The 22,284-nt window shown below is 61.4% G+C and overlaps 2 protein-coding genes across 2 annotated transcripts in view; both read right to left on the bottom strand.

Moving 5' to 3' along the window:
- Positions 1 to 89: 89 nt before the first annotated feature.
- Positions 90 to 3,267, bottom strand: Isyna1 (inositol-3-phosphate synthase 1). Its single transcript, XM_027932069.2, has 11 exons — positions 3,207 to 3,267; positions 2,976 to 3,104; positions 2,674 to 2,835; positions 2,212 to 2,344; positions 1,933 to 2,126; positions 1,605 to 1,754; positions 1,308 to 1,523; positions 1,036 to 1,200; positions 839 to 952; positions 541 to 758; positions 90 to 400 (listed from the first exon to the last, which is right to left on the bottom strand). Exons 2-11 carry the CDS (start codon positions 3,093 to 3,095, stop codon positions 193 to 195), a joined length of 1,680 nt encoding a protein of 559 aa, XP_027787870.1. The 5' UTR covers positions 3,096 to 3,104; positions 3,207 to 3,267; the 3' UTR covers positions 90 to 192.
- Positions 3,268 to 6,596: 3,329 nt separating this feature from the next.
- The window catches only part of Ell (elongation factor for RNA polymerase II), a 68,224-nt gene continuing 52,536 nt past the window's right edge, over positions 6,597 to 22,284 (bottom strand). Inside the window, exons 5-12 of the mRNA XM_027932570.2 lie at positions 19,806 to 20,071; positions 17,793 to 17,917; positions 14,321 to 14,414; positions 13,553 to 14,042; positions 10,563 to 10,629; positions 10,194 to 10,365; positions 8,891 to 8,935; positions 6,597 to 8,507 (exon numbers count right to left, since the gene is read on the bottom strand). Of these exons, the coding sequence (XP_027788371.2) occupies positions 8,391 to 8,507; positions 8,891 to 8,935; positions 10,194 to 10,365; positions 10,563 to 10,629; positions 13,553 to 14,042; positions 14,321 to 14,414; positions 17,793 to 17,917; positions 19,806 to 20,071 (1,376 nt within the window). The 3' untranslated portion in view covers positions 6,597 to 8,390. The remainder of the gene's footprint in view (positions 8,508 to 8,890; positions 8,936 to 10,193; positions 10,366 to 10,562; positions 10,630 to 13,552; positions 14,043 to 14,320; positions 14,415 to 17,792; positions 17,918 to 19,805; positions 20,072 to 22,284) is intronic.

The raw sequence follows: 22,284 nt of genomic DNA, 5'->3' as shown, positions 1-22,284 counted from the left end.
GTGGGGTAGAAGCTAGGTGTCTAGCTGATGCTGGACAGGTTTGGGGGTGACCGTAGGAGCGGGTGACCATTGGACACACCACACAGGTGGAGGTTTGTCTGATAGGGGCGTTGACTTTATTGTCTTTACAGGACCTCGAAAGGATGGCCCCAGAGGGGTGAGAGGAGGGGCTGGGGGTCTGCAACTGCAGCTTCAAGCTGTGGGCATCTGGGGTGCCTCTGCCTGTGGGTGCCCATTGGCATCGCCGGTGTAGCCATTGGGGGCAATGGGCGCTGGTCCTTTCTTGCAAGGCAGAGGGCAGGCGGTGGCCACAGAACCGACTCGCTTGACGCCCAGGCCTGGGCGCTCCATCTTGTGCTCCAGGAGCATGTGGTTTTGTGGGGGGAGCCCCACACAGGCCCTGGGGGACAGGGCTGGGATCAGCAGGGCCAAACCTCCAGGCTGGTGGCCTCTGCAGCCTCCAGCCCCCTAGCCCTGTGCACAGCCCCATGAGTGGATGGATATGTGGGCCATGGGTGGGAGCTTCGGGACCCAGCGCACCTGAGGATGTTCTCTATGCAGCTGCGCTGGCGGAAAAGCGCATTGACCACCGGGCTGCCTGGGGGCACAAGTGGAGCCTTGAAGAGGAAACTGAGGAGCGATAGCACAGGGTGGAAGCCCTGTGGCTCTGGGTCTGTGTTGGTGGTGAAGCTCACGCGCTGGCACAGCTCAGTGAGCAGTGCCAGGTCCAGCATGATGGGCGCTGCCAGCAGCGAATCCTGTGGGGTGGGCGGGTCAGGAGGCTGTGGGGTGGGTGTGGCTTCCCATTCAGATCCTCCCGCCGTCTCTCCCACTGTACCTCACAAGTATTGTGCAGCACCAGTGTATTGGTTCCACCAAGCATCAGCTCTGATGTATACTCATCCAGCGCACGCTTGCTGTCACCCACATAGGGCACATACTTGATGACCACCTAGGGTGCAATACCAGGTCGCAAGGGCCCCTGCCACCTCCAGCCAGAAGCCCCCCACCTGGCTCTTGTGGACCCCTACGCACGCAGTGGTCAGGCGCCTCTCCTGGAGCGTACAGCACTGGGTTACTCTGCACCATGTCGTCTACCACGCTGCTCTTGGACACCTCCTTTGAGCGGAACTGCTGGGGCGCCGAGAGGTTCTGCCCATCGTTGTTGCCCAGGTGGTTGTAACTCACGATGGACATGGTCTGGTCAAAAGAGGTGGCAAAGAAGCCCTAGGCCCTGCAGGGAACTAGGTAGGTCCTTCGGGTCCAGGTTCCTTTCCTGCATTTTTCACCTCCCCAGATAGACTTACCTTGAGGCCAGAGCCAATGAGGAAGTCCACGAGCACAGACTTGACCTTGGTCTGGCCTGATTTGAAGTCATCTCCACCCACAAACACTCGATGCTGCGCCGCCAGCTCAAGCGCACCGGGCACCAGTGTGTTCTGCGGGGATCCATTGAGGAAGGCGCAGCCCTCCAGGATGCTGGCCACCGCAAAGAGCGTGGATGGTGACACCTCTCGGCCAAGCTGCGGGTGTGGGTGGGCAGTCAGTAAGAGGGGGGTCCAAGGAACTGGCCCTCACCCTACTGCACCCTGGCATGTGCCCACCTGGATGGTGTGCAGCAGGTTCTCGGCTGTGTCATTGAGACCAGGAACCACTTCGCAGAAGCGCTCTGTGTTCGCTGTCCACAGCACGATGACCTTATCCAGCCCGGCGCTGGATCGGAAGTCGCGGATGTCCCTGCGGATCTGCTCCAACTGCAGGGAGGGTGAAGGAAGGCTAGCAGGGAGGTTGTACAAACCCCACGGTTTGCAGAAGCATGGGCCACTCAGTTCTCCAAAGTACTAAGTGGGGCCTGGGTGCCCAGGATAGGAGCATGAGGCAAAAGGGAGTGAACTGGTGGCAGGGAACAAGGGATGTGGGATGAGGCAACACCTGCTGTGCGCGTGTGCCCGGGATGAGGTTGTCAGCACGCGCATTTTGGTTGGCCGCGATGAACTCGGGGATGTAGACCGAGGGCCGTGGACGCATGGCCTCCATATGCGGCCACAGTTGCTCCTGAAGGCCCCAATCCAGTACCTTCGCGCGCCGCATAGCCTCAGCCAGGTTCAGCGACGAGATATCCCAGCCTGCGGGGGACCCTCATGCTTGGCCCAGCCCTGATCCCCAGCTGCTCCAGACCCCACCTCCCATCCCGCCCAGGGCTCCGCCCACCATCAAACACCAGGTCGTTGGGCGACACCATGGGCAGCAGCGCACTGAAGGGCACGAACACCTCCTGGCCCTCAGCATCCAGACCCAGGTTCACGGTACCGGCCTGAGTCAGCGAGCCGTAGTAGTTGGCTTCCTGGGTGGTGGGGGGAACCAGACACAGCGGGGTAAGGCGCAGGCGTGGCGAGAGGAGGGCCCGCGGCCTGCCCGGGGCTCCGCCCTGCCCTCCTGCGCTTTCAGCTCCGGGCTCCAGGCCGGGGCGGAAGCCTCTCCTCCCCAGCGGGTTCCCCGAGCCCGCCGTGCCTAAGGCTCCGCCCCCACAAGGCTCCTGCGGCTCTCCGCCCACCTTCTGGAACGCCCAAGGAGGTCCGCGGCAGCCAGGCCCCGCCCCCAGCAGGCCCCCTCCCCGCCCGCAGGAACTCCGACCCAGCCCCCCTCCGCGGCCGGGCCTCCGCGGCCCCCCACCTGGCGACCAGCGCGCGTGGGCCAGGACAGGCGCAGTCGGTTGGCCAGCACGGCGGCGGTAAGCGTGGAGCCGTTGTTCCCGCCCCAGCCGACGAGCATGACCCCAAGCCGGGGCACCTGCCGGGCAGTCCGAAAGGTGAAGCGCGTGGACGTGGGGCGCACCTGGGGGCAGGCGTCGTCGTAAGACGGGGGCCCCAGCCTCTTCTCCCCTCAAGGCAGGGAGAGGGTTGGAGATGTTGGACAATCCCCCGCCATCATCTCCCTAGTGTCCCCAACCCAAGGCTCCTGGGCCCCTCGCCCACCTTGAGGACACCGCCCTCACGGCTGACGCGCGTCGTCCGGTACTCGTACTGAGCCTCGATGGCCTCGGGGCTGTAGACCACGTCCGGGCTCTCGACCACGAACTGGGGGGCTGCCTCCATCGCGGCGACCTGGGGCCCGGGTTAGCAGAGGGTCAGCGGGGACCCCAGGTGACCGGCCCAAGCCGGCCTGGGTCCTCAAGAAGCCCCCAATCCGTCCAAGACCTCGCTCACCTTCGAGGAGTCAGCTCCGACCGCGGCGGCGGACAGCGCGGGCTCCGGGGCGGCCTCGGGAGAAAAGCGCCGCGGCCCCGCCCCCCGCCCCGCCCCCGCCTTGTTGGGGAGGGGCGCGACGGCGGGGGCAGGGGTTCTAGGCCGAACTGTCGAGGCCCGATCAGGCCGGAAGCGGCCGGGTCACCACTGAGCGGCATTGGTTCTCTTCTCTAGGGGTCCTCTGGACACGCGGCCGCTTATTCCCATTTTACAAAAGCGGACGATGGGGCTACAATTGAGCCCCAGACCCCGGCCACAAGCTGGAGGATGGGGCTGCGGCTGTGGAGGGAGGGGCCCGGGTCTGTGATACTGCAGGGGAAACAGACCTGGAAGCCAGGCCGGCCTCCTCTATGAGCGGTGGCCGCCACTCAGTACTCCGAATCTCTGGGCCCCATGAACCTGGAGCGGGTGGACCAAATTTCCTCTGCCTCAGCGGGGTTTCACATGCATGAGGAGTAGCGGGCTGGAGACATGGCTGGTCACTAGGGAGGAGAGAGGACCGCCAGTGTGGGGAGGAGCTGGGACAGCACACCAGAGGCCCCCCTCATGCACAGTGATAAGGGAGCGTGGGAACCCAGCGGGCAAGCGGGGGCGGCTCCCCCAAGGAACTTTCCAAAACAAGCCAGCCGGAAAGTTTCCACCACTGGAGCTGGCCCAAAAGGTGGAGAGTTTGGGAATGTTTGCAGGAAAGGCAGCCGGGGGCCTGGTCTTGGGGACTGGGGGCTCCAAGAGTCTGGCTCTTGGAAAGGGCCCCACTCTGAAGTAGGAAGGGGACCAGGACTGGGGCACCTCCAGTTGGAAGGAACTCACAGAGGAGGCTCTACAGAGCAGGGTTTCCAGAGGAAGTGGCTGGTGGAAGGGGTTTTGAGGTATGAAGAGGAGTTCACCTGGAGAAGACTATAAGCAGGTGCCTGAGTCACCTAAAAGCCTTGGGGAAGGGGCTCCCACTCTGATGACAAGGTGGCAATGGAAGGCAGGCACCAGTCTGGAGACCATGCTGACCCCAGGGGCTGCTAGGAGAACATCTGGTATCTCCCTGGCTTCTGGGAGATTCGAGTTCAATCACACATCATAAGTCATAAATTAGATTAACCAATCACATCTATGCAATCACACCACTGGAGCTCAGAACCCAGCTCCCCCAAAATGCCACTTTGACATGCAACCGGAATGCTTGTCCCCACGGCACCTGTCTCCCCCACCCATAGCACCAAGAATGCCTCGGAGCTGCCGTTGCTGACCTGCCTGGTCTGGTAGCAGATAAGATCCCAGTTCCAGGAGTCCTGCCCCATCCCTGGGAGGGAGGACTCCCCACAGAAGGAGGCGAGAAGAATCTGGACGGACAGGCCCCGCTGGGCGTCCAGTCCCACCTGTTTCCATGACAACAGCCACTTTTGTCCAATACCTTTCTCCACGGCTGTCTGTGCTTCATGGAGCCCAAGCCCAGGACGTGTCCCCCTGGATTCTGTTTCTGAAGGCTCCTGGTCACCTGAGACCTTGATCTAGCGAGTTTGTTCTTTTCTCTTTACTCCGGGGATGGGAGCCGGGCCTCCTGCGTGCCAGGCAGTTGCTCTGCCATTGAGCTCCGCTCCAGCACCTTGTGGCCCTTCGTCACAGGAGTCAGGGTGGTGGCCTTTACCGGGGTGAGGAAAGGCACTGCAGGCCCTATAAGACTTCCGCACAGTCCCCTAAGAAGGGTTTGGGTGCCTTCGTGGTGGCGCTGGGTGGTGGCATGGATGGAGAGAGCAAGGGAGGTCCAAGGCCCCATCATGCCCTTCGCATGTCCCCTGTGTGGCTGTCAGCCAGTCCCCGAGTTCTGTGAGCCGTCATCCAACCCAAGGCGGGGGTCCTGGGAGTCCCCTGAACAGCCTGTGGCTGGGCAGAGCTGTCCTGTCGGCAGCAGGAATGTCCAAGGGTCTGAAGTGGGGGCAGCCTGTGCGCTGAGCCTCTTCACCTGGGGTCGGACATCGGGGGATGAGGGCATGCTTGCAGCTTGAGGCCATACATGGCACCATGGGGACATATGCAGCAATGAGGAAGGCCCCCAGACCTGGCATTCCCAGGGCGGGCTGGGTGGGGGCAGGAGGCAGCCCCACTAGCTCACAGGTCAGTGGGAAGCGACATGGCCTTGGCCCCGGGCCGCCTCCTTCCTGGCAGTTGGTGCTGGGAGGTGAAGGTAGGGGCTGTGGGGTGGCAAGGCTGAGGGAGGGGACTGGTGGGCCCGTGGACCAGGGTCACTGTGGTGACAGAGGTAGGAAGGAAGGAGCGTTGTCCAGCCGGAGGAGGAGTGTGGCGGTAGCCCCAGCCCTTTTCTGCCTTGGTGTCCAGGTCACCAGGAAGGAGACACCCTCCTGAGCTCCCAGGGGTCCAGGCCTCAGGAAGGACAGCGGGGGACAGACTGTAGCTTCAGTGGCCTATGGTCCAGGCAGAGCGGCAAGGCCAGAGGTAGCAGGTGCTGGCCCTGAGGTGTGGAGACGGGTGTTGTCCCCGGAAGAACGGGGTCCGGACCATCTTAGAAGCAGGGGACATTCTGCCTCGCTGCCGGCCGACCTCCCCCTGCGCCCCGCGGATTCCTGGCTGCCTCAGAACTCGGGCCAAGAGGCTGCAGCCGCCCCAGGCCCCTGCCCTCCGCGCGCCTTTGTTTTTCCTTTTTAAAATAAACACCCCAGCCCCCACCTCGTCCTTGGAGGCCCAGCGCCTGCGTCCTCCAGCTCCTCGCCTGGAACACAGGCCCAGATGGCCACCCCGCTGAACCTCAGCACTCCCACTGCCACCAGGGGGACAAGCCAGCCCCATGTGCCAGCCTGGGAGTCGCACACAACGAACCCCACCATGGCCACTGCTTCCTTCTTTACAGCTGGTTTCCGTGTCTTTGAGGGGATATCTATCGCCTGCTGCCGGGGGTGGCTTTGGACTCCTGGGCTGCGCAGCCTCCCACTCAGCCTCCCACGGAGCTGGGGCCCAGCCACAGGCGACCTGCTGCTGTTTTCCCCAGAAATGGGGTGAGTCACAGCTTGTTCCCCCAAATATCCTGGTCTCACTCCTGTGTGTCACTCAGCAGCCCTGTCCAGACTGGGCAGGAGACATACTGTGCTCAGCGCCAGCTCTGCCGCCCTTTCTGTTCCCACTCATGGAGAGGGGTCTGGCCCTGTGGCGCCCGCAGAGGCCACTGCCTTGGTCCCTTGTTCCCGGCCAGTAGCCTCAGGAGGGCGCGCGGGCTGCCCGCTGGACGCCCCTCATCACCACGGAGGCTCCTGGCCCCAGCCCACCCCCAGCCCAGGACCAGGGACTCCCTGGGGCCACCGCAGGACCCGGCTGTGACACACACACAAGCCAGCCAGGGGCGGCTGGTTCAGTTCAGTGAAATTTATTGTAGGTTGAAAAACTCAGCATTCCCGTGTTGAGTGTACAAAAAGGACACCAGGTGCTTAAGAAAATACGAGGGGACTGAAGATGCGACGCCTTTCAATTGTAACATTTTGGCAAAAGTGAAAAGTTCTTGTAAACACCAACTCCATGGCTCAAAATAGTTTTTCTCCACAGTACAACATTAAAAGGAAAAAACGTCAATAAGTTAGACCATCTTTAATCAGCTAGAACTTTCGTCCATCAACCCCGAGGCACAACAGCTTCCTCCGAGGAGGAGGATGCAGACGCCCAGGAGAGGCGAACTCTGTGGGGCCTGGGACAGGGCGGTCGGGCCTCCTTCAGCAAGTCCTTCCACCCCCGAGGGAGGGGGCAGAGCCCGCCTGGGCCGCCCTCCCCACCCCAGATGCCAAACAAAATAACAGCTATTGAAACATGAAGGATCAGTTTCCTCAGAGATGTGGGGACCCCAGGGGTCCCAAAGGAAAGACACTGGGGCGGGTGGGACATATGCAGGCGCCTCCACACAGGCGCCAGCTCTTTGGAAGCCACTGGGAGACACCCCCACGGTTTAGAAAAATAGACGCATCTGTGTTTACCCGCCCGCCCTCCCGCCTCACTGCTGTGGACGGCAGCGCCCCCCCACCGTGACTGACCCTGGTCACAGCCGCCCCCACCACATTCCCGAGTCATGGCTTCGCTTGGCCCTGAATGTGAACACTCGCCTCGCCCCCCACACCTTGTAGGGGTCACATACACTCGCGCGCGCGCACACACACACACACACACATAGTCCCCCAATGCTTTGGGGGACACTAAGAGACTAGGCACAGCAACAAAGCAGCAATTGGGTTATCTGTGGAGCTTGTGCCCCAGAGAGGACAGATAGGGCGTGTCCTCGGGTTCCCGCAGCTCTGTCCATGGGGCCCCAGCCCCTCCCTGAGTGCAAGCCCCAGCGGTGGCCCTGCTGGCACAACCCCAGGACGCACAGGTGGATGGAGCCAGGGCCAGGGCACGGTCAGCAGAAACCGCACGGCCTCGACGGCTCGGAACCGAGAGCAGCTGCGAGGGGGAAACCGAGGACCTTGGGACATCGTGCTGCCGCTGCCGAGGACTTCAGCTTGCAGCACAACACACCCGCGGCCCTGAAACAGCAGGACTGGCAGGGGCCCGGAGCGCGGCCTCCTCAGCTCTGAGCAGCTTTCCAGGGGCGCTGGGAGAGTCCCCCTGACCGAAGCCTCGAAGGTGGCTTTGGAGCAGAGACCTTGCCCAGCCCCGGGGCCCTGGCCCACCAGCTCGGATTCTCCTGGGAAGTCCCCAGCGCTGTGCCTTTCGGTGGCGTCTTAATACTGCGGGAAAGGACACAGGGTAACATCTAGACCCTGGATGTCCAAGGAGAGGGAGGCACAGGTTTAGAAAAAAAGATTTTGCTTTCTCTTTTGTACAAAAATAGACTTGAGTCTCTAGCAGTAGCTAAAAGTGGCTGACATTGTATAAAACTAGAAAAGGCAGGCAGGCTGGCCTCCGGTCTTCGGTTGTGGCGAGAGGGGAAGTGGGACCCCGAGGTGGGCTTCCGTGGGCCTGGCCTGCAGGGACTGCTGGGAGGCAGGGCGGGCCTGGGCCACCCCACTGGGCGAGCATGGCGAGGCCTCCCTGACAGCCGTGGTGCTGGCTCAGATGCGTACATCTCCCGTGTTTATTGTTTTAAATAAATCCTCTCTCCCACGCGCGCCCCCCAGCCCCTGGCACCCAGAGGGCCCGTGAGGTGGAGGGTGCCGGCTAGGGCCAGGCCTGCAGCTGCCGCTGGTCGTACTCGGCGATGAGCCTCTTGATGTGCGCCAGCTTGCTGTGCAGGTACTCGCAGCGGTGCTTCTCCTGGCTGTAGTTGGTGTTGGTCTGCGAGAGAGCGAGCCACGCGGGAGTCAGCCGCCCGCACCGGGGCTTGAGGCTGCCCAGGCATGCGGCCCCTGCTCGCCTGTGCCCAGCATGTGAGGGTCCTCCTAGGACTGGGACCCTGCAGGCTGAGACGCCGGCTCGTCCACCAGCAGAGCAGGGTCCCCTCAGCCAAGCCCATGTGGTGGCTCCCTTCCTACAGACAGGGCCCCTGAGGCCCCCCACCCCCGCACCCGACCTTGGGCACCAGCTCCGCTCAGGACAGGCTCGGCCCCTCTGGTGGAAGAGGCACCCTGCGGATCAGAGACCTGAGTCCACCCTCCTGCTCCAGACTCGTCTGGAACCTGGTGCGGCTGACCCCAACTGCCCAACACATGACTATTCACCTTTTTGATTTTTCGATATTCCTGCAGAATCTGCCCGCGAGTGGTCTAGAGGGACAACAGAACAGCACATGAGTCACGTCTGCATCTGAAGGAGGCCAGGCTGAGCCGCCCTCTCGGTCGGTGCTCTGCACAGCTTCAGAAAGAGCAGCGGCCATGTGGCGGATGTGCCCTGTGGGAGCTGGGGCAACCTCCGGGGCAGAGCGACTGCCTTCCCCCAAGCCCAGCGGGGTCTGTCCACAGTTCCAGGGGCAAAGGGGTTGCTGTGGAGTGGCCACGTGGGCTGCAGGAAGCGTGTAGGTCCCAAGCCCTCAGAGAGCCCCATCATCCCTCCAGTCCTCTGGAGATCAGACTGACCTCGGGCAGGGGACACAAACCTTGACCCTTACCAGGGCCAGCCCTGCAGTCGGGCAACCAGCTCTGAAAGGTGGCAAGTGGGGACAATTGGTGACTGGGTGCAGGGCCTGATTGGAGGTTGTCGGTCAGCCAAACTTGTCAGGTCCTGACCCTTCTCACAGCCCGCCTGAGCACTTCCTCGTGAGGTCCGCCCCAGGGTCCCGCATCCCCAGCAGCCCCCGAGTCGCAGCAAGAATCCTGTCAGGTTGGTTTGGCAGGAATCCACCCCAGGTTCCCTCTCGGCCATTTTCCATCCTCTGAGGCCGGTTCTTTGCTCTCACCCCCACCTGCCTGGGCTATGTGGAGGCTGAGCCCTGCTCCCTGCAAGCCTATGGTGGCTTCCAGGTGGCCCTGTCCCTTTTCCTTATCCTGCTTTAACAAGTGGCACTGAGTAGCTACTTCTTCCTGTAGCACTGCTAGGGCTGGCGCCCAGGGCCCTCATGCCAGCTAGCGCTCTGCCACCGGGCCACACCCAGCCAGCAACTTCCTTCCTCAGAGATGCTTTTGCAGCGGAGGAGGCGCCACGTTCCTGAGCCCCGGGGCCGGGATTCTGGGTCAGGGAGCTACAGGAGCCGCCACCCCCCTCAGTGCCCTCTGCCCTCTGCGATCACAGCAGTGGTGACAGGCTCTAGGTAGGGCCAGGCACCTGTAGTCCTGCTCATGATGTGGGGTCCTGAGCCCCGGGTCCTGGGTTTGAGCAGAGGACCTGCGCGCCTCAGCTCATCTTGCTCCTTTGCCTGCACAGGGGGCCGGTGGGCCTGGCTATCTGTGAGGACACCTGTGACGGGCTGGTTACTATCTGGCGCTGGCCGTGCGTGACACCAGGGAGGGCAATGCCTGTGTGTCCCCCGCCCCAGGGCACAGGCTCAGCAGGGACTCCTGGGAGGGCCGAGGGAGGCAGCGGCCCTACCTCGTACTCCTCGGAGCCCTGCGAGAGCTGCCGCAGCTGGGCATCCAGCTGTGTGAAGCGCCGCGTGATCTGCTCGATGCGGGCGTGCAGGTCGCGGTACTCGCTGTACTCAGCGTTGAAGTCGTTCTTGTAGCTCTGGCGCTGCTCGGAGGAGGAGATGGCCGCGTATTTTCTAAGGAGAGGAAAGAAAGGGGCCATCAGGGCTCAGGGGGCTCCTGAGGAGAGCCACCAATGGCCATCCCAGGACACCCCGGCCACAGCTGTGTCCTGGGATTCACAGAACAAACATGGAGCCAGGGGAGCCTCTGCCAAGCTGAGGAGCTGGGGACACTGGCCCCAGAGAAGCGGAGCCCCTCCCGAGGTACTCACAGCAGATAGTCTGGTGTCTCTGATGTGGACGAGGGCACGCTGGCGCTGCTGCAGGTCCCGTTCAGACCTGCAAGAGGAAGGCACAGCTGCCGGGTATCCGTGCTGCCCGGGGCGGGGCCGGGACAGGCCCATACCGCAGAGGCAGGGCAGAGCGGGTGCTGCGCCGAGGCCACCAGGAGGGTTTGAGGGGAGGGCAGGGCAGGCCAGAGCCCCACAGAGCATGTGCACCCAGATGCTGCCTCAGGGACACCTACAGTGAGCAGCTGACAGGTCAGGGTGGCTGCGTCACTGTCCCTTTCTGGAGCTGGACAGCACCAGGCCTCTGCTGCTTCTACTGACAGTAGGTTAAAGGTCACTGAGCTGAAACAAATGGTCCCTGCCTGGCCTGGGTCCTGGAGTGTCCTGGTTTTTGGCCACAGACGCAGCCCCGCATCCTGCTCCTCTGACCAGGTGCCGGGCTGCAGCTTGTGCTGGAGAAGCAGGGGCCACCTGCTTAGAGGTCCTGGGGTGGAACTCAGGGACATGGGATCGACAACATGCGGCCCTTTAGGCAGAAGGGACCTAGTGAAGGCCACGCAGTCCACACTCATACCTGCCGCCAGTGTGCTGCCCTGACCAGATCACATGACACCCCAAAGCTGCTGGAGACCAGGGAGGGGAGGGAGAAATGCCCTCGCCCCCACCCACACGCTGTGACCAGAATGAGGCTCATTTCCCCGGGGCCCTTTCTCTCCAGAACACGCTCTCCCTTCCCAGTACAGAAATGAGTGTGTCCCTTTGTGGTGTGGAGCGGGAAGGATGAAGTACCGCTCTGCCTGGCAGAGGACCTCCCACTTCTTGGCCCTTTCCGTGGACCTTCGGGGACCCACGCCCTACTCCTGTAAGGCAATGCCGGTGAGAGGAGAGCAGCCTGGGCGTCTGCCAGGACAAGCAAGTTCCCGGAGCCGGGGTCCCAGACGCAGCTGAGGCGCCCACGGCCTGAAGGTGGCCCAGAGCTCGCTCCCTCTGCTCCCCTCAGGCGGGGCTGCAGGGCTGCAGGGCAGCTCTTGGGACAGGCCTGACCTCGGTGTGTATTCACTCCCCTCTGAAAGTCCCCTCCAGGATGGCCACAAGTGGACAGAACAGTCTCCCCAGGGCTCTAAGCTGATATCCCCACCCTGAGCCACGCACGGCCATCCACGCATGCCCATCCTCAGCCCACAGGGCACGAGTTGGACAGCTGTGCCAACATGTGAGGGGTGTGGCCAGCAAGGCATCTCTGCCATGTGTAGCCCATGCTCCTGCCATGCCACGGGCAGCGTGAGCAGGGCCTCCCTGGGCATTCTGGAACAGGTGACTGCCATATGCCAAGCCCAGCTGGCACCAGCTCATTTAACCCTCAAGATTCTCAAATGGGATGACAAGTAGGCAAACCAAGGCTCAGGGCCAGACTGACCCAGGGCAGGAGGGACCTTGAAGTCTGGCCCTTGCCAAACCCTGTGGCCCCTGTGCCAAGCCCAGGCCCTGGTCATGGCCTGCTGAGCTGCTCTTGCCAGGGGGCTTCTTTGGGAACATGACCCATTCGTTTCTCTCCCATCTCTCCACCGGCTTGTCCTCTGCTCCTGGGTGGGGGCCCTGGGACCTACCCCGCACCCGGACCAACCTGGGCCCTGGAGACAGCGGGCTCTGCGCTGGCATGGCTGCTGGTGCCATGCTGCACTTCCCTTCTAACTGTCTGGCGCTGGGGATGGAAGGAGGGCCTCGGCCTAGCAGCGCTCCAGCCCCCGCTGGCCCCGCCCCCTCCCTGCTACTCGCACGGGGTCTCCCAGGGCCTGGGAGGAGCTGCCCAAGGGCTGACCTGCACCTGGCAGGACCCTGCAGGGCTCCTATTCCTCTGTTCCTGGCAGAGGCCGGGGAGGTGTGGCCTTCCTGGGTGCAGTGGGACAACTCATCAAAGCCACAGTCCCAGGAACCCCCGCCTGGGATCATGCCCAGAGAAACAATGCTGAAGTAGCAACAGGTGGCACAGCCCCGGCTGCCCTGGCCAGCCAGTGTTGGGGAGCAAGGCAGCCACTTCGGATGCCACTGCCCTAGGAGGCCCCACCCCATGTGGCTGCTCAGCGTCCGAATGAGGCTGGCGTGGTGCACTGTGCTAGTCCATGCTATTTTCTACAAATCAGCAGGAACCAGGGGTCACTGAGCTGGACAGGCCACTGCCTGCTCGGCTCAAGTCCCCAGGGCTGTGATCTTGGGCACTAGGTATAGAAGACCTCACTGCCAGCCCTGCCTTTCTGGAGAGCACTGTGCTGGTCCACATCACCCCTCAGTAGCCCAACACTGATTCCCCATCACAAAGTTTCCTCTGTTGGGCCGGGTGTGGCCCAGTGCCTGAGCCCCTGCCCAGCATGCAAGGCCCAGAGGGTCCCCTGCTCAGCACAGGGCCTGGCATGTTTTACCCCCTGGTCCTGTCGCTAGGAACCCGTTTCTGGGTCCCCTAGGGCTTCCCACCCCTGCCAGGAGACCCTGCAATGCCTTCTAAATCCTTCCTGCATGTGCCCAAACCCAGCTCCTCCACAAGCCACACAAGCTGACCACAGCCCAGGTGCTGTCCTCTCCACCCTGGATCTGCTTGGGTGGAGCTGGCTTCCCTGTCCCTCCACTTCCTTCCCTGGGCCCCAGCAGCCCCCAGCACCCCTGCTGTCTCTCAGCAGCCAGAGTCTCCTGCAGCGTGTTCCTCTCCACACTGATCCCCTTCTGTGAGCCCTGCTCCCTGCTGGTCCGTGGCCTGCACACGGGCAGTGAAAGCAGCACCGGGCCTCAGCCCTGGGGGCTCCCCAAACCCCCACACCAAAGGGGCAGACGGAGGAACAGCCGCTAGGACACAGCGGCCACAGGCTGCACGTGCGGGGAGCCTGACAGGGCCTCGCGGGCAGCATGGCCAGCCTCCCTCAGACTCTAGCAGCCTGGACCTTCATGACACCCTTCGAGTGAGGGCGAGTGGGGGCACCCACCTGGGGCATCGGGGGGAGCTCTGTGGGTGGCAGGAGCGTGATCTGGCGGCTGGGTCCGGTGCCTGTCCTCGGCCGCCCTCTCCTTGTCTTTGTGCTTCTTGGACTTCTTCTTGGGCTTGCTGCGGGCAGGGCTGTCGTGGGGCCTGTCGGGCTGGGTGCAGTCCGTCAGCAGGGGGAGACCAAGGTGAGTGGCAGGGCTGGAGGCAGCGGCCTCCCCGCGCTTACTGTCCTGGCCACTGTGGCCCAGGTCATTGCTAACATCGGTCAGGGGGTCATGGGCCCGCGGGGGCTCCAGTCGCGGAGGCAGATGGGCACTGGAGCTGAGGGTGTCCGTGCTAGTCGGCGGCCCTGGGGTGGGCAGGAGGGCCTCGCGGCCATTGGGCACACTCAGTTTCCCGTTGAGGGCAGGCTGGGCTCTCTGGGCGAAGTGCGATATCCTGGGTTTCTTGTTGGCCAGGGGGTCAATGAAATCAGGTGGCTGTGGCCGTTTCTGCCAAGAAAGGGCGATGATTTTACAGGGAGCACAGGAGCCACCAGGCCGCACCAGGCCCAGGGAGACCCAGTGCCTGTAAGGTACCCTCTGGCCACACGGGGGCGCCCGGACCCTGGGTCAGGACTTGGCAGCCAAAGCTCGCCAGCCGGGTGGCCAAGCCTCCAGGCACAGGAGCCTCACGGAGGCAGGCGGACAGGGTGCCAGAAGGGGTCCTCTGGCTCACAGGGGAGACCCACCCCCCACCTGCGCTTCACACCCAGTCAGTCAGCTGCTACCTGAGGGGGCGAGGCTGAGCTGCCATGCTCGCCCGGGGGGCTGGCGGCCACGGGGTCTCCAGGCAGGCTGGTGCTCTGTGGCTGGCACAGCTTGCTGTAAGGAGAAGTGGGGGGAGGGCGGGTCAGAGGACTCGGCAGCGGTGCCGGATGGAGTGACCCCCTGGCCAGGAAGCCCAAGTAGAGGTGCCCCCCAAAACCACTCCAAAAAATGAGAGCTGGGCCGGGTGCAGTGGGGAGTGGAGGAGCCCTGGGAGTGGGGGAACCCAGGGAGTGGGGGAGCCCAGGGAGTAGGGGAGCCCAGGGAGTAGGGGAGCCCGGGGCGGCAGGGAGCAGCCTTAGGGCCTCTGGACCAGCTGGCACAGGAGGACACCCCTTGGTGCCACTGAGGTCTGAGCGTGGCCCCCGAGGCTTCTGTGTGGCGATTGGTCCCCACTGTAAGAGGACGACAGAAACTGAATCTGCCTGCGGCTCCTCAGGTGGCCTCTGGGGAGTGACTAGGGTTAGTTAAGGGCATCAGGATGGAGCCCCCACAACTGAGTCCTGAGTAGATGGGGAGACCAGAAAACAGACACAAACGCACACACCCTTTTTCTCAATATGGGACGGTTTGCACTGCTGCAGGACCTGCCAGCAAAAAGCTGTCACTAGATGCAGGCCCCAACTCCGCACTCCAGAATCATGAGCCAAATTAACCTCCTCTCTAGACAGTTGCCCAGCCTGAGGGATTTTGTTTCAGTGTCCTGCACCCAGAGGAGGTTAGTTCACTGCCTCTTCATTTACATGGAGACGAGGAGCACATAAAAATGACCTGACACTTCGGGTACAAGCTGAGTCTTGCTGGGGACTCCAGCGTTCACAGCAGCATCATTCATCACGGGCAAAAGGTGAAAACCACCCAACTGCCCATCAACAGATGCCTGGATCAGCACAGCGTGGTCCAGTCACCTGGCGGAACAGCACCAACACAGGCTACAGCACGGACGAACCTCAAAAGCACGATGCTGAGTGACAAGAGCCTATACAAAAGGCCACACAGCGTGTGCTTCCACTGACATGAAATATTGTGAACAGGCGAATCCACAGGGACAGGACACACATGAGTGGCTGCCAGGGGCTGGGAGAGGTGTGGAAGTGACTGCTGATGGGGATGGGGTTTTTTTTGGGGGGTGATGAGACGGCTCTGGAATAGCAGTGATGGCTGCACAGGTTCGAATGTTCTTTGATCGTTCACATTAGATGGGTGACTTGTGTTACATAAATTGCATTTCAATAAAGTTGTTATTCCTTTGTAATATCCTCGGGGAGAAAAGACAAGAAATAACCTCACTTTCATGAAAAAAGAACATCATGCTGCCAAAAAGCAACAGGAAAAGACTCTTAGAAACTAGAAGTAATGGCAGGACAACAACAGGCTAAGAGAAGCTGAAGAAATCTCCCAAAAGTATGAGAGAAAGAAAAACAGGGAAGACACAGGACCACCCAGCACCACGGCCCCCTAGTGGCAGAATTAGAGAAAGCAGGAGGGAAGGGCAGTGGCGTCTTTTCTGGACCACACATGGGATGGAGGGAACAGGCGCCACCCAGAGCTCCTGCCTGCATGCCTGTGACCTCATGGGTGGATGAGAAAGGGCTGGGTCGGGATGCCTCTGACCAAAGGCCAGGTCTTCAACATGGAGGGAGAGCGCTTTTGGCTCTGAAAGTCTAGTCTTGGCCATCGGCTGACACTAAGTAGGACTATTGCTGGGGTGTGAAGAGGGGCAGATGGGTGGCCTCCTGAGCCCTTTCCTGAGTCAGAAATCCCAGAAACTGTGTTCCCTCCACCCCAGGGAGGAGCAGGGGGCAGCTGCGGGGCCAGGGATGGGGCTCTGGGTGAGAGAGGAGCACCTGGACTGGGGTGAGGCCCCTAGCACTGGGTGGTTCTGGTGGAGTCGGTTCCTGAGGGCATGTGCAGGTCTCCGGACCTCCCAAAAGGGACAAGAGGCCCGGGGAGTGGACAACCAAAAATGGCTCGAGCTGCTGGACTCAGAAGAGGGTGCAGACAACCGACAGTGCAGCCGAGGCATGGCGCAGGGCTCTGCTGCGGGCCACCTGTAGTGAGCTGGTCCCCACACCCTGCCTGTTTTGTGACCTGCACAGGCCTAGCCTTCCCTGTAACAAAGGAAACGCTCCGAGCTCCTGTCTTCACTTCTGGTCTAAGTGAGGCCTTGACATCGAACACTGCCTCTGTGGGGTGTCTCTGCACAGCCACAGGCTGGGACACTGACGCTCGCTCTTCCCATACACCAGTGGCCACCGATCCACAGCCAGCCCCCATCGAGGTGAGCAGGGTGGCTGGGGCAGGCATGCTGTGACACCCTGCCTGACGCCCAGATGCTGCTTTCCACTGACCCACACAGGCCTGGGGCTCGCTCCCCGCAGCTCCCCTGCCTGGGTTGGGACAAACCAGCAGGCACGGAACCCCTGGGGTGCAAGCACCGCCGGAGGGGGCCCCAAAGGAGGGGCAGGCTGGGTGCAGCCTTGCACTTCCAAGCACACGGGTCAATGTCATTGATGGTACAATGTTCGGTCCTTTGCCTAAGTGTGTGGCGGGTGGAAACAGCTGGAGGAAGGAGGATACAGTGCTGCCCGGGGACAAGGTTGGTTGGAGTAGCAGGGGACCTCCCAGGTGTGGACGGTGGCGGGAGGGCTTCTGCCAAGACTATGTCCTCTGCCAGCCTCTTCTGAGCACCCAGGACCCACCACAGGATACTTGGGCTCCAGGTGGCCAGCTCACCCGAGGACCACGACCAGCTCCAGGAAGGGACACCGCAGGGGCGAGGAGGGGAAGCGCTGCCGCTGCTCTCTGGGGTTCACGTGGAGTGATCCCCAACCCCCTCGGCTTTCTAGACACAATGACTGCTTCAAACAGCCACATTTAAAAAAACACCTAAAAACGCCAAACTCACAGACAGCTCAGGTCTAATTAGCACACAGGCCTGCAGAAGCCCTGCAGGGGACAGCTGCCCGCCTCCTCAGCCCCGGCTCCCCAGGGCCCACTGCTCCTGACCCTAGGGCCCAATTAGTCAGAAAGGGGATGTGTTTAATTAACGCTGCTTAATCACATCTGCAGGGAGCACGCTTTGCCTCATTTCTCTCAGCTTGGGGTTCTTGAGAGGTTCAGCAGTGGCCTCAGGGGACGCTGGCTGCTGAAGGAGCCAGGAGGGAAATGGGGGGACAGTCACAGCTGATCTGATCCGGGCACACTGAGGCCTTTGGTTTGAGGACTCCTTGGCTGGGGCGACGTGACTTACACCCCCACCCAGGGTGCTACCTCCCCCACCAACCAGCAGGAGGCTGTGGGACTGCGGGCAGCAGGGAGGACAGTCGGGAAGGTGCCCAGGAGATTCTGTCCTGAGCCACTGGCCTTCGGGACCATGAGAAGTCGTCCCAGATCTCTGGGAGGTGCCGGGGAGGGGTCGGGAGGAAGCATTACCGGACAAGCATTCGTTTCAGCAGCTGCTGGTCCCCCTCTGAGTAGCCAGGCCAGTCCTTCTGCACGTCCTTGTACATGCAGTCCCTCAGCGTGCATGTGCCGTCCTTGGCATTCACATTGGCCACCTGCAACACAGAGCCAGCCGTCACCGTGCAGGGAGCCTGGGAGGCAGGCCCTACGGAACACATGCATCGGGGTGTGCAGAGACAGAGGGAGGCAGACAGAGCAGAGAGAGAACATGGCGGCCCCCTCTGCCTGTGCCACCCGCTACTCCCAGCTCCCCTAGACCTTTAGGCACATAAGGGACAAGGGGGGTGAGGGCGTGAGGTCCAGATTTACTCATCTCACAGATGCTGGGGGCCAGGCTGGCTCCAAAAAGGAAGCACCACCATCTACACTCGTGAGCTTCCGGGACCCAACGCCAGCCCGTCCCCTTCCCTTTCAGATTGTGGCTCCCGGACCAGAGCCAGCCTAAGCTCAGGTGCCCACCCCAGGCCAGGGCTAAGCCACCCTGCCAGCAGCCTTCTGCCTTCAGCTGTTCTCCTGGGCTATGGCCGCATCCCGCAAGGGCTCGAGTCCCAGCGTTTCCGCAGGCAAGGCCGCTGCACTCCAGGGACAGCAGCTCGGGTGGCCGTGTTCTCAAGAGATGCGGGGTCAGGGGTATGGGCGCGCAGGCGGTCTCCTGGGACTACCTCCCTAGGTTGAGGGCTGAGGGAAGCACTTGACCACAGGTCCCCAGTACCTGTGTTCTGAGTCGTCCACACAGCAGGGCCTCAGAGGCCCCTCCTCCCCTCCCTGCCTTCATGCGGCACCTTCAGGACACCCCTGAAGCCCAGCCTTTCACAGATGTCGCCCTCAGTTCCACATAAGGAGTAGGGACTGGGTGGGTGGCAGCCAGGCCAACATCCTCCTGAGGCCGCACTCTGAGGTCCCCACCGGCCTCGGGCTGCACCAGAGACAATGAACGTGGCAAATATGGAAATGCACCCTCAGATCCAGCTGCCATGTCACCGCATAGCACGATGTGTGCTCCCTGCTATGGGAGGCCCCACCTGTGTTCCCAGCTGCAGGGGGACTGGGCAAGCTGGTGGGTGACACCCTCGACATCCTGCTGCGACCCACTGAGACAAGAGGCCCGGCCACACCTCCATGGCAGCACTCCTGGGCAGAACACCCCCCACCTCAGGCCTGGCTCAGGGCTGGAAGCCAGCTCAGGAGTGCTCGGCTTCCCAGGGGCCTGGGGGGCCTGGGGAGCCAGGGTGGAGCCTCGGGAATGTGTGGGGAGTGCTGGTGAGAGGGGTGGCAGCAAGGGGGTTTGTCTGCGGTGCTGGGGGTGGCACCCAGGGCCTCCCTCCCGTAGGCTAGGCGAGCGCTCCTCGGCTGAGCTCCACCCGAGTCCTTTTTTAAAGTTTCATTTTGGGCAGCCTCAGCAGCAGCTCCGCCTTCCGGTAGGGCCTCAGGGCCAGGAGGTTGCTCAGGCTGGCCTCAAACTTTCCATCCTCCTGCATCATCCCCCGAGTCCCTGGGACGACAGTGAGCACAGCACTACTGGCTCAGTGTGCTGCTAACAGCAGGATCCACCTGCCACCACCGCCTTCGCTGGCTCCCCTCCTTCTCTTCGAGAGAGACGGAGCTGGCACTCCTGTCAGGTGAGGACCTGTCGGGTGAGGACCAGGGGTCCCAGGTACAAAGCCCCTTGCCTAGGCTCACAGCTGTTGAGTGGCAGGGAGCTGTCCACAGGCCACCTGCCTGCTGAGCCCGAGTTCTATGCTGCGAGGCCCCAGGCTTCAGATCTACTGTCCCCGCAACAGCAGACGTGGCTGCTTGGTCCTGGCCTTGCAGCTGCCCGTCAGCCAACACACAGGAGGCACGTCCCCCAGGTTAAGTGTGTTCTAAGCCAGGAGGCCCAGGAGGGCCCTTCTCAGACGGCCCCATGAGACACCTACTGCAGAAGCCACTGTGGTGCATGGCCTCAGGGTGGGTGGGCTGTGCGGCCCCTCCCCCAGTGCCCACCTGCTGGAGCAGGCCATCCAGCGAGTCCTTGTCTGCCTGCGCCAGGCCGTCCTTCTGTAGCCTCAGCAGCAGCTCGGCCTTCCGGTAGGGCCTCAGGGCCAGGAGGTGCAGCACTCGGTCACGGAAAGGCCTCTGGGACACCCCGCTGGCCCCGCTTACACCACTCTTCCTGATAGCACTTGCCAGGTTGATGGGGGTGGCACGCTTCCGGGAAGGCACTGCATCTGTCGCCCCTGGGGCTGGCTTCCGGAAGTGAACCTTTTTGCCTGCAACGACAGCCGGGGGAATTAGGGAAAGAGGGAGGGGGCGGCCCGTGGTGCACCCTGTGCTGGCACAGGGACTGGGAAGACAGCGGTCTGAAGCCCACACCAAGCCAAAGCTGAGCACTGGGCGGCCAAGAGTGCCACCTGCTGCCCAGCCAGCCAGCCTGTCACCTCAGGGTCCCCAGCCTCAGAGTGGGAGGTGCAGGACACAGAGGTGCTCAAGTCCTCAACTAATTATATCAGTGTGACCTGAGTCCTAGAAACTGGAGACTTGGCCACCCTGGGGGTTGAGGGCATCTATGAACCCTTTAGGTATACTAAAATGGGGGTCCCTGAACTAAAGACAGGTACCCCTGGAGTCTGGATCTCACAGTCCTATACCAGCCCCACAGCTGTACCCCCCCTTTTTTTTTAATAAACAGGAATAGGTGTCAGGGCCACTTCAGACAGCTGCTGCACAGACCCCAGAGGGCATGCAGGTCCCCAGCCATGGGTCCCAGTAAGTGCTTCTCTGGCAAGCGTGGCTGTGCTTGGGGTCTTGGGGACACTGAGTTTGCCCTCAGTCCCAGAGGGAACAGAGACAGAACAGGGTCTAGCATACCACAACTCTGTGTGACCTCCATTCAGAAGTCATTCACCCTGTCCTCAACACTGCCCTGGCCTCCTGCAGAAGGCACCCAGCCAGGCAAGCTCAGCAGCAAATCTTGAGGACTTTGGCCACAAAGCTCTTCATGAGGACATCCTTTTCTTTGGTACTAGGGATTGAACCCAGGGGTGCTCTACCACTAAGCCATATCCCCAGCACTTTTTAGTTTTGTTCTGAGACAGGGTTTAACTAAGTTGCCTGGGTTGGCCTCAAACTCTCGATCTTGCTGCCTCAGCCTCCCGAGTTGCCAGGGTTACAGGTGTGCTCCACCATGCCTGGCAAGAGGATTTCCTTTTTATCTTGTCACTCAAACTATGATTTGTGACAAGAAAACAGAATTATTTTAGAATCCCTAGGGCCAGCCGCTCACACCTCTGGGGTTTGTTCAATGAGGTCCAGAGAGCAGGGCTGGCCCCTGTCTTCACAGGCTGAGAGGAAGTCATGGGCCAGGGGTCAGGGAGGCCTGACACTAAAACACTCGGGGCCAGAGCCAGGACATGCATGTTTACTCTTCACGAAGACTGTTTCCGTGAGAATGTCAACTGCTTCAGAACCATCACTGTGCCCGGTGTGGCATGATGAGAAAGTTTTTAACCAACACTTTAGCCAAAGGACCCGTGAATTTATTAATGTGTGTGGACATTCAAGTTTCTACCTTGAAGCAAGAGTAGGTGGGTAAAGCACCCCACTGCTCTTTCCCAGGAGACACTGCCAGGTGGCTCATAGCCCAGTACCTGCTGCAGGGGGCGGGCAGGGATTTCTGGCCGTGGAGCACACCCACTCTCCCAGCACTGGCCAGGACCAGCCCCTACAGTGACTGCTGAGGATGCATCCAGAGAGAGGTCTTTGGGGAGGAGGATGAATGTGAAATCTTCCCATGTTTTCTTTTTATTTACATTTTCTTTTAGTGATCAATATACCTTTATTTTATTTACACATTTTTATGTGGTGTGAGGATGGAACCCAGTGCCTCCCATGTGCTAGGCAAGCGCTCCACCACTGAGCCACGACCCAGCCCCCCACCCAGTGTTTTCTTATAAAAGAATGAACCAAAAGACCTTGGAGGTTCTCTTGCTTTCAGCTGCTCACCTCCCCGGCCCAGAGCCTGGAGCAACCAGTGCCCCAATCCTAAACTCCTCAACCCCGGGGGGAGGGGCAGGGCAGGGCAGGGGTGGGGGCGGGCGAGGGGCTCTCTAAAGACACTGCCTTACTCCCCTCTGGATGCTTATTGGTTTTTCCACTTTTTTTTTTAATATTTATTTTTTTAGTTACAGGTGGACACAGTATCTTCATTTTATTTTCATGTGGGGCTGAGGCTTGAACCCAGTGCCTCAGTATGCGAGGCCAGCACTCTCCCTCTGAGCCACAATCCCAGCCTTGGTTTCTCCATTTTTTCTGCAGAGCCCATTCGTTTCCCTGAGGTGGAGGTCCCCAAGGTCCCCAAGCTAAACCTACGAGGAAAGCCCACCAATTCAGATCAGAGCTCCTAGAGATCCTGGGCCCCTGTGTGTACTTTGGGGTTCACAAGGCAGCAGCTGCTACAACTCGGGTGCCACCGCCAAGGTGGCTG

Source organism: Marmota flaviventris, chromosome 1 (genome assembly GCF_047511675.1).
Source record: "Marmota flaviventris isolate mMarFla1 chromosome 1, mMarFla1.hap1, whole genome shotgun sequence".
In the NCBI taxonomy this organism is placed as follows: domain Eukaryota; kingdom Metazoa; phylum Chordata; class Mammalia; order Rodentia; family Sciuridae; genus Marmota; species Marmota flaviventris.
The sequence above is the reverse complement of the archived record's forward strand: the minus strand, read 5'-3'. Positions and strand labels throughout refer to the sequence as shown.

Bases quoted from the DNA above. Each gene is read 5' to 3' on its own strand.
- Isyna1 (XM_027932069.2), bottom strand. From the start codon at position 3,095: ATGGAGGCAGCCCCCCAGTTCGTGGTCGAGAGCCCGGACGTGGTCTAC. The intron at 1,524-1,604 runs GTGGGCACATGC...CCACACCCGCAG, and splicing joins ACCTGCTGCACACCATCCAG to CTTGGCCGAGAGGTGTCACC. The intron at 401-540 runs GTGCGCTGGGTC...CCTGTCCCCCAG, and splicing joins TGCATAGAGAACATCCTCAG to GGCCTGTGTGGGGCTCCCCC.